The sequence below is a fragment of the Hyperoodon ampullatus genome (assembly GCF_949752795.1).
Source record: "Hyperoodon ampullatus genome assembly, chromosome: 10".
In the NCBI taxonomy this organism is placed as follows: domain Eukaryota; kingdom Metazoa; phylum Chordata; class Mammalia; order Artiodactyla; family Ziphiidae; genus Hyperoodon; species Hyperoodon ampullatus.
In genome coordinates this window covers 92,373,096-92,383,943 of record NC_136923.1, presented here as the reverse complement: position 1 = coordinate 92,383,943, position 10,848 = coordinate 92,373,096, and the positions used below count along the sequence as shown (strand labels likewise).

Sequence of the window (10,848 nt, the reverse complement as noted above, 5' to 3'; positions counted from 1 at the left end):
CTCTCACCGCCGACCCTCCCCGCGCCGCACCCGAGACACCTACCTAATTTCTAGGGAAGAAAAATCTACCTCTAAACGCACCCAGTTCTTCGCTTGAGGACCACCCTCCCTTTTCAGCTTTGGCCTCCCCGCCGGGTGAGTGGAAACCGTTTGCACATCCTACAGAACCGGAGCCTAACCCAGACGATCCGGAGAATTTGTACCGTGACCGGCAGGGGGGGCGGGAGGAGAGAGCGAAGTCAGGTCTCCGGGGCTGCTGGCGACTTCGGCAGCCGCGCGCCTCGCGCCCTCGGCCGACCCCGGCCGCTCGCCCCCGCCTCGCCGCCACCCTCGCCCCCGGGCTCGCCCGCAGCCCCCGGCGGCCGCGCAAGAGTGCGGGAGACGCGGAGCCGGAGGAGGAGGCGCAGCCGCTGCCCCAGCCGCAGCCGCAGCCGCAGCCGGAGCCCGAGCCGCGGGGCGGGCGCGAAGATGCACACGACCCAGAAGGACACGACGTACACCAAGATCTTCGTCGGGGGGCTGCCCTACCACACCACGGACGCCAGCCTGCGCAAGTACTTCGAGGTCTTCGGCGAGATCGAGGAGGCGGTGGTCATCACCGACCGGCAGACGGGCAAGTCCCGGGGCTATGGATTTGTAAGTTGCGCGGATGGGGATGGTGGTGGAGGGGGCGATAAAGAGCTCAGCGGGGAAACAGAGGACCACGGGGTCGGGGAGGGACAGAGTGGCGCTTGGCCCGAGGGGTCGGAGTTGGGAGTGAGGGGCTCGGCGTGGCCGCGCGAGGACCCCAGCGGACGTGACCGGCGCTGCCTCTTCGCTCCCGGCTGAACTGAAAGTTTGCGCGCGGTGGAGCTGGGGAGGGAGGGCCGGCGCCTGCCTCGCGGGGTTCCGAGGGGACCGAGAGCGCTGCGGTGTCGGGGGACAGGCGGAGCAGGGGTGGAGAGAGAGAACTGTGATGACTGCCGGATTTGGGGGTGCGGAGGTCTGGGAGGGAGGGGCCGTAGCCCCTTCGAATTGCACTCCCGGGTTGGAGGCCGGTCGTTAAGCGCGCTGTTGCTTTGTAAAAATGCGTGTGTCTTCCTGGCATTCCGGCTGGGGCAGGGAGGGGACACCCCAGGAGGTCTAGGGCTTTTCTTCTTATGCCACCCCTCCCCACCCCTTTTTTAATTGCAAAGATGAGTTCTTTTAAAAGATGAACCTCTGGCTCTTTCTTTGCTGAAATGAAAGAGAGCATAGTAACCTTCCTGGAGATTTCAGCGAGCAAATTCAGCTGCTGAGAAGCCGGGAGCCCCAGCGTAGGACAATAGCTATTGTCGCTGGGGAGTGTTTGCGGGGTTGGGAACACCGGCCGGATGTGAGGCTAGTCTTTCTTTAAAGCAAACAGTGCCTCTCAGGCCGGGTAGGGACCTGGGGAATGGTCGGCGGAGGGGGAATCTGGAGGAGTTCTAAGACAGAATTCAGGCTTCCAAATCTCTGCTAGGCCCTACTAGCACCCTTAGAACTTTGGGGGGTGAGAGGGCCGTGTTTCTTTCTTTCCTCCTTTCTGTTTTCTTCTTTTGTTTTGTTTTGTTTTGGGTGGAGGATCAAGGGATAAGTTCCAGCCCCCTCCCCCCAAAAAAGAAAGAAAAAGTTTAAGACCCCCCCGCCCCTCAGTTTTATTAACACGAATGACTTCTCCAGTGCGATTGTTGGTTTCTTCAGGGGTTGATTTAGAGCTTTGTGTGTATGTCTGTGTGTGTATGTTGCTAAGGTCACCATGGCTGACCGGGCTGCTGCCGAAAGAGCCTGCAAGGATCCCAACCCCATCATTGATGGCAGGAAGGCCAATGTGAATCTGGCATACTTGGGAGCAAAACCAAGGATCATGCAACCAGGTGAGCAATGTCCCTCGACGCCCCACCCCCAACTAGAGACCCCCGCTACTTCTGAATAGAATGAATCCCTGATTGGGAAGACACTAGTTCCCTGAGAATCTGTAGATGTTTAGTAAAGGTGAGCTGTGGCTGGTTATTCTACCAAGGCAGTAAAGGTAGATGAGAGTTGTAAACACTCCTTTCCTGAATTGAAATGTTCCTATGGGCAAAAAATAGATCTTGGGGGTCAGTTCAGTTTGCACACACCCAGGCTTGAGCTTGACTCATCTGTTTCCTATATACAATCATAGTTCACTCTCCACTTTCTGGTTTTTAGCCACTTGTAGATCATTCACATGTGGATGCTATGGGCCAAATGTGTCAACTCCAGCTGGTTATACTTCTTAGTGTTGTCTCGCCTTTTGCCACCCGTTGCCCTGTGTTCAGAGCGGGCAATTCAACTGGAACACTGAGCCAAGAGAAGCATAGGGGTGGTGGTGCCTGGCTGGTAAATGTTCAAAATAAAGTCCCAGAATATATTAGAAATGAAAGAGGATGAAGAGATTTCATGCACTCCAGGACCCTTTTGTCACAGATGAAGAAACTGATGCAGAGATGAGAAAGGGTTTACTCCAAAGTCACATAGCTATTTGTTACCAAAAGGGAGAGAATTTTGTTTATGTGAAAACATGACCTCTTGAATGGTTTACAACACTGCCCTTTGCACGAGCACAAATAATTGTGAATCGACTCTTGAATAAATGTAATCTTTTTCTTGGGCATGCAACTTTGATTAAGTCGTGTGCTCTTCATTCTTAAGTCTGTGCATCTGAAATTTTGGAAACAGGTGGACACTTCAATCCAAACAGATTTACTAGGAAACTAGGTTGTCAAGAAAGGGAGTGCATGTGCAAATATTTGTGAGCATTAAAAAACATGTATTTGTCTAATAGTGTGTGTGTGTGTGTGTGTGTGTGTGTACGCTATCCAGAAAAGAAAGAAGAGTTTGTTTTGTGAATTTTTAATACTATAATCTGTAAAATCCAGAATCTTACAAAGCATTGTCCAAGGCATTCCAGAATGTTCCAAATTAAAAAGGCTTTTTTATAGATCATGATTCAGAATTGTAGGAAGATTTGTGACATGTAACTTCATTATCAAGTCCTATTGTTCTTGGTTTCATTCCACAAGAACTTTCTCTATGTCTGATTTTCTAAGGTCTTATTCTGTGTCTGTCAACTAAACTTTGCAGATCATTTTTAGTTTCCACTTGTAGCCTACTAAAATTTTTATTTAGATCAACAATAACATTAGTAAAATGACTTTCAAAAATATGTATTATATTTTCTCTAAAGTATTAAAAGAATGATTACCTCTTCTAAGTGAAAGGTGTGATTGCATTTTATATGTAGAAGTAATAAATGCCTAACCATGCACAAATAGAGAATGTGGTATGTTTTATTGTTAGGTTTTGCCTTTGGTGTTCAACAGCTTCATCCAGCCCTTATACAAAGACCTTTTGGGTAAGTCAATTAATCAGGCCCTCCTAAGTTTCAATATGGATATCATTTGTTAACCTGCCTCTTTTTTATATCCAGATAAGACCACCATGTCACAGATTGTTCCCGGTTATACATATTTATATATGTTTGTGTATTTTGAATGCTGATAAAATAAATATTTTTAGATGAGTCAAGTTATCTGACCAAGTATGCAGCCTCCAAAACAGACACATTTGAGCTCATGATTAACAAAACAAAACAAAACAAAAATACCAGGTATGACTTGTGTACCAGACGATTGTGTCCCAACACCATTACTACTGTTCAACTTGACTCAATTGTATTTATCTCTTTCTAACCTGACAGGGCTCGTATACAGTTAAGCTAACTGATCAGAAGGATACGATGATAAGAGGTGGAATAGTTCTGTTTGGAATTAAACTCTGTAACCAGTAGACTCAGACACACAAGCTCAGATGGTGATTAACGATGCATGGATGTTGCTGTTGTTGTTTTATTTTTCACAATAGTCAATAGACCTCCGTGTGCTTTATTTTATTTATTACAGTAATGAAGTGGTGTTGATAGCTAAACTGTGTGCTTTTTTACTTAATTGAAAAGAGCTGTAGTGAAAGTGTTTTCTTTTCCTCGGGGAAGGGGCTCTTTGTGTTTTTGGTTTTGGTGGTGGTGTTGACGGGTGTTGACTTTTGACTTTGCCATGGGAAGCAAAGGGCCCTTTTATTCCTTGCTTTTAAGCTGTAGCCTGTGACTTCCATTTAACCATATTTTTGTAGTGAGTGCTAAATGGTGTGATTTCCCTCTGTAAGAATACAGATTCATCGCTTGCATGTCCTAAGTTTCTGTTTTACTGGGGTGTTTTTCTGGGAATGGGGTTCTTTCTTTGGCAATGTATATCCACTTCTAGGCCTTCTAATGTAAAGGTTCAACAACTCTCATCAGATTTCATTAACACTGGCCAGTTTTTTGAGTAGAGTAGCACTAACTTTCACCTTTCAGACCTGACTCAGGTGAACAGCCTGCTTATATTTGTGTTCTGTGGGTTCTGTGATTACCAGCTTTCCTCATCCAAGCTCCCCCATTTCCCTTCCACTCAGACACGATATGGGTGGGAGATCCCCACCTACCTCAATTTATTCCGAATACCTAGGGTCTGTTTTGGCTGTTTTCTACCTGATCAACATGGTTGTAACTCTAATGCCAAAGATTTACACTCTCTTTTTAAATATTCTAACTGTTTAGAAGTGTTTCATCCTCAACAATAGTTTCCTCTCTAGCTTAGCACCTGTACATCTACATGTGTAACCTGGAAGGTTGGATTCTACCTACAAAGATAGATGTCTACCTTATGTGTCTCCAAGAATAGATCCAAAAAAGTAATAATAATTTGACTTGGAAGAGTCGAGTTATATTTTCCACGAACACCTTCTTTATAACCTTCCCTTTACCATATCGAGATCTCACTTACTGACAACCCTTACTTTTTTTTAAACCGTAGAAGAGTCTTCTGTCCAATATGATTAGAAAGGGCCTTCGTTTACCCATAACAATCTATCAATGCCCCATCCAAACCATTAGGGATACTGATGATAAACTGTGGGTTGATGGGTTCAACTACTTCTGTGGATCCCCCTCTCATTGGTCTAGACTATGTTTAAGGTAGAATTGGGGATGAGAACATACATCTTAAGAAGTGATGGTGAACTTAGTCATGATCTCATATTAATAATCTTGAGACAGTTGTTAATACAGCTAAATTGATCAACCGGTATTAGCATATGAGTATTTTTCTCTGTGCTAGTGGATGGTACAAAATAAGGAGATTGCACTTTAGTTTGGGAAGCCAAACTAACACAAACGAATCAGGAACTATTAATTGCTAAATTACTTGGTATTATTTTAAGTACAAAAGGAATTCAGAAGAGCAAGAAAATAGGTGAGTTGGAGGAGTTGGACAAAGCTTTGTGAGGACTGGAACTAGACTTGGACCAGTGGGTAGGTCCTGGACAGGTAAAAGGAAGACGGGACATGTCTAAAGGGTGTAAGATGAGGGGAGCATCAGCAAAGGCAAAGAGGAGGAAAGACTCAGTGCATGGAGAAACCAGACTCTTATGGAGGGTCTTGAGAGCTAGAATAGAAATTTGGACTAGCTGTGGTAGTCCTTACAGATCCTTGAGAAAGAAAGTAACAAGGGCAATAACAACCAGAATAAGATATGTCATATGGAAATTTTAAATGAAGCATATTTTGATAGTAACCTTTGGTTTTTCATCCCTTCTAATATTAGCTGTCTTTATAAAGGATGGTGATTATTACTGTTTGCATAAATTGTTTGAACTTGAGATTCTTATTAGAAATAGATAGCATTCCAAAGAGACCAAGCAAGGCTTCTCTTTCTTTTTTAAGGGATTCTTAACACTGCTCTAATTCCCGGAGTCTGTACCTAACAAATCACACCTGGTCATCCTAAATTCTATTTGAATGCCACATGTTCTTATTTTTAGGCCTGGAAAGAAGCTTGAGAATTTTTAATCTTACTTGACTTGTTTGAAATTCTAGGAACTATTTTTTTATATGGTCTTTAGATGGCCCCCAGATTACTCTGGGCCTTTAAAGAGAAAAACCTTGGCCTGAAGGAATTTCTGATGTAACACAGTGGGCAGATGTACAGAAATTTGTGGATTTGCTAAACAATATCTTATAAATATTTTATATTTGAAAGAATCATTTTCTTATTGAAACGTTGGAGAGGAGAGCCTATGGATCTGTGGGTAGAAAATTCTGGGCTAGTTTCGATCATGTTGAAATACACTTAAATATTTACTTAGTAAATATTTAGCACTTAGCACTTAGTACTTAGCACTTAGTACTCCTTTAAGTGCTAAGTTTAAAGGAGTACTCCTTTAAGTGCTAAACTTAGCACTTAGTACTCCTTTAAGTGCTCAGTTTTACTCTAGTTGTGTTAACGCATAATAAGTATTATACTGTCCACTAAGTGGAGCAGAAGGGACAGTAATTAACATTAACTGAACACCTGCTACTTGCCTGGTACTGATAAGGGATTTACATAAATTATATAATTTAATTATCACAGTAATTATTTGATGAAGGCACTGTTAATGTCCTTTCCATGGGTGAAAAATTGAGATGCAGAGAGGTTAACTAACTTCCCTCAGGGACTACTAAGTGATAGAGTTTGGTTCTAGGTTCCGAATCATGGCCTCCAAAGCCATGTTCTTTCCTCTGTGTCAAGCTGTAGTCTGAAAGACACAACTCGGCTCTCTCTTATAATCTAGTAAGAAAACTGAGAAGCGCCCAGAAGGGCTGTCTATATGGCTTCAGATAAGGCAGAGAGACATGAAGTTGGTGGGATCCAGGAAGTCTTCATGAAAGAGGTAGAAGTTGACCTAGATTTTAAGCTATGATGGAGGATAGGGAACTCTTGCAATGAATACATTCCTCACTGTTGGCTCTTCACATAGATAATTTTATTTAATGCACAGCAATTCAGGGTTGGAAATACTAGGATTGGAAATATTAGGTTCCTTTCACTTATGAGAAATATATGAGACTAAAAAGGTGAAGCCAATTCCTGAAGGCTTTACACGTGGCGAGTGGTAGAGCTAGGGTAGATAGGCTTGCGATTTCAACAGGTAGAGATGGAGTGAGGATTGGTATCCCTGACAGAGGGATGTGGCGAGCGAAGGTGAAGCTCTGGTTGTGTGTGGTGTGTCCAGGAAACACTGAGGAGCCCAGCTGACCTGGGTTCAAGGAAAGGTGAGAAGAAATACTGGAAAAAGTATTTTGGAGCCAGAAGTATAAAAGGCCTGGCATGCCGAAGTTTAAGAAGTTTGCACTTAGTTTGGTAGGATGTTAGGGACCTAGGTTACTTTAAACAAGTGAATGAGATGCAGCCTGTGTCAGCAGTTTATGTGATAGGTTGAAAGAGGAAACCCTTTAGGATGTCAAAAGTCACAGAGAGATGCCAGAGGGACCTGAAGAGATAGGAAGAAAAGGAAAACATAGTAAATTTTCTTTGAAAGTTGTCCGAAGTGTCAGCTTTGCTCTTGTGCTTTTATTTCTGCTAGGCATTTACATTCTATGATTCACTGAGGGAAAGGATGTTGGTAGCTCTCTATCAGGAGGGAGATTCCCAAATTGCCTTAATGGGTTCTGCAGGCTATTAAAAGAGCTCCTAATACAGGAATTGCTTCAGAAGTGCCACCTCACCCTTTAGTCCGATTCTGCCTGCCTTCTGAACTATTTTAGTCTCTCCGTGCTCTTCTGGATTCTCCTTTCCCTAAGCCTTAAAAACTCTAGGGTTTCATTTGCCTGCTAGATAGCTTCCTAACCCTTGCCAGACTTCATGTAGTTTTCTGATATTCTAAGAAACTTTGTACTCATTGGTTGGCACTTTCAAGTGAAAATTATTAATGTAAAATAAACGCAGAGACAAGAGTCCTGTAAGCAACGCTGCCTGTGTATCATTTAAAGCATTCTTCACACACACACACACTTTTATCCTGCCTTTTTGTAGGCTAAACTTATTTTCAGTTACCACCTTTATTTAGAGATACAAGCCTAGCAACTATCGTGTTGTCCTTGGAACTTTGGGAGCACAGGGGTTAATGTTTCAGTATCAGTGAGATTCATACTGGCTGGCCTTTGGAGCTGATAGATGTTTTACTTTGGCCTTATAAAGACATTTTACCCGCTGGAAACCCTTGTCGCATGACAGGATCAAAAATAGCCCGGCTGCAGCCCCTGCTGTCCATCACCACATGTAAACTGGCATGAGTAAGGCTTTCTTATCCGTGTCTGCACATCGTGGACACGGCGGCCTCCAGGGACGGTGTTTCATAAAGCCACACCTGTCGCTCTGAACGAGCCAGTCACCTGACCTGCAGAGAAGTTCTGAGTGTGTGCATGACCACGCGTCTGGTTTCTGACAAGCAATTAAGAACATCTCTAAGTGTCCTCAGAAACACTTGATGACGTCGTTTCTCCTGGCACTGGGAAAGATCTACAAGTCTAGTAAAATTGAGTGTATTTTTATCATTGGGGTCAAAGTTCACTACCCTCTGTGATAAATTCATCTTTTCCATGGATGTTGGTTAATGAGTGCTTTCAGTAAAACTCTGAAAAGGCAAAGCAAAATTTATGTTTTCATAATCTAAATATGAAGTTTTCTGTTTTGAGTTCTTTAAAATTCGAAGATTGTTACTTGTGCTTGTACTTCTTGTAAGCTGCTTTTGGCAACAACCAGATGGCATTATGGTGTCATATTTTTAGAAACATAGGGGGTTTTGATGGAGATTATTCTAAAGAAGGATGAAAATAAATCAGATATTCAAGGTAGCGTTTTAACTGGGCAGTTATGAATCGCAAGAGTGAGAACTGAGATGCATGGTTTTTTAAAATACCTCTTGTGATTTCTTTTTTTTTTTTAACAAAATTAACTTTTAAGTAAGGCCATTGGAGTGTGTCTGGTATGTGACCTCTGAATGTATCATTTTAAAAGGTACGCAATTTTGTTTCACTTTCTAGAACTTTTGCAGGATAATACACCATAATAGAATTGATTTGTATAAAATATCTACCAGTAAGGAAGATTTAAAACAGATATGCTAATAAATCTATTTCTGTTGCGTTAGAGGATAAAACAAGACTTAGTAGATTCTCAAAAAAAAAGTTTCCTTACTCTTATTATGTAATCCTTTTAAGTTGATATTAATTTTAGAAATATTTAGTTGTGTTTCCCTGACCCTACCTTTTCCCTCAACCTCATCATTTCCCCAAAACCCCTTCTGTCTGTCTTGCATAGAGATAAACAAGCTGGCTGACCTTCAGTTGCCTGATAGTCAAACAGGTTTGATTGACCCTTGTGTCTTTATGAATTTAATGGAGAAAAAGAAAGAAAGAAAGACCAAAAGCGTGCTGCACATCTCTTTGGGAATCACTGCCATGAATGTTAATAGCATTTCTGTAGCTTCCCACAACAGCCTCTTGTGATAGAGTGAGCTGCACTACAGTTCGTTTGAGAAGTGTGATTCTGCTGTGTTTACCACACTTGTGATCTTTTAAACTCCTTTTTTATTTTGGCGCCTGCTTCTCTTTTCATTATTATTATCTTTAATAAGGGTGACTGAGGTTGCAGAGAGATTAATGTGTGCTGAGTCTGCATAGCAATTTCCAGTAGGGTTGCCATGATAATAAACATACGGCTTTTGTTGAAATTTACTGTAGTTTTTGAGAAACCGGCCATCACCCTTATGGAATTGAACGATCACAGATTCCCTCTGGATTCCTGGTTTCACGGTTAAGAATCTTTCTATTGTCTAAACCGTTTTTGTTGAACGAACTCACCACAAAATTTTCTCAAGTCTTAACTCAATTCAGCATTTATTAAATACCTCCTCTGTGCGAGGCCCTCCTGAAACCTGATTTATTTTTCCAAACTTTGGCTCCATGCCATTTCTTGGTTCCAAAATGATCCCGAATCAAAATTCTGGCAGGGAGGGTATCCTATTTTCGTTGTTGAATTCCTTCTGGGGCACTCCATGATTTGGGCTCCCGCCAGAGTACTTTCACAGGTGACTGGCAAGTCGATATTGTGGCAACCCTATGCTCATAATAACCACTAAATTTGAGTTTGGTCTGATCTCGGAAGAAGCCATGCTCCAGACAGGAGGCAACTCCTGCCTGACTCTGTTTTCCGTTTCTCGACAGGATACCTGCCCACTATGTCTATCCCCAGGCTTTTGTGCAGCCTGGAGTGGTCATCCCGCACGTCCAGCCGACCGCAGCGGCCGCCTCCACCGCACCTTACATTGACTACACGGGAGCCGCGTACGCACAGTACTCGGCGGCCGCCGCCGCCGCCGCCGCCGCCGCCGCCTACGACCAGTACCCGTACGCAGCCTCCCCGGCTGCCGCGGGCTACGTCACGGCCGGGGGCTACGGCTACGCGGTGCAGCAGCCAATCACCGCCGCCGCACCTGGGACCGCGGCCGCGGCCGCCGCCGCAGCTGCCGCCGCCGCTGCCTTTGGCCAGTATCAGCCTCAGCAGCTGCAAACAGACCGGATGCAATAGGCCAGAACCTGATCAAAGTCGAGTTGTTTCCTCTTTCCCTCCCGATTTCCCAATTTTCAGTAGCTAATAAGAGTTAACATTGACTTAACAGCTTTAAAAAAAAAAAAACTATGCTATTGTGAAGCAGAATTATGATGATTATTATTTTTAATACTCCAGTAGTAGTTCTAGACGTGAAAGAGATGAGAATGAGGGGGGGAGTGGGCACAGTTTTGGAAATCAATCCCAAAGAGCCTGAGTAAGTAAAAGGCCGCGACGAAACGGTGGCAGGAGGTACAATGGAACTTCACTTTTATAACGGGATTTTTACTTTTGCTCTTTTTATAGTATCAGGGAAGCAAACTGCCTTTTACCAGTTAGAAAATGCTATGTGAATCTAGTT

At 43.5% G+C, this 10,848-nt stretch overlaps 1 protein-coding gene across 1 annotated transcript; it reads left to right on the top strand.

Annotated features, from left to right (window-relative positions):
* Positions 1–468: 468 nt before the first annotated feature.
* RBM24 (RNA binding motif protein 24) lies at positions 469–10,466 on the top strand (the record flags this gene model as incomplete). The annotated part of the gene is made up of 4 exons (XM_079713037.1): positions 469–636; positions 1,751–1,874; positions 3,322–3,376; positions 10,103–10,466. 4 exons carry the CDS (start codon positions 469–471, stop codon positions 10,464–10,466), a joined length of 711 nt encoding a protein of 236 aa, XP_079569163.1.
* Positions 10,467–10,848: the final 382 nt, after the last annotated feature.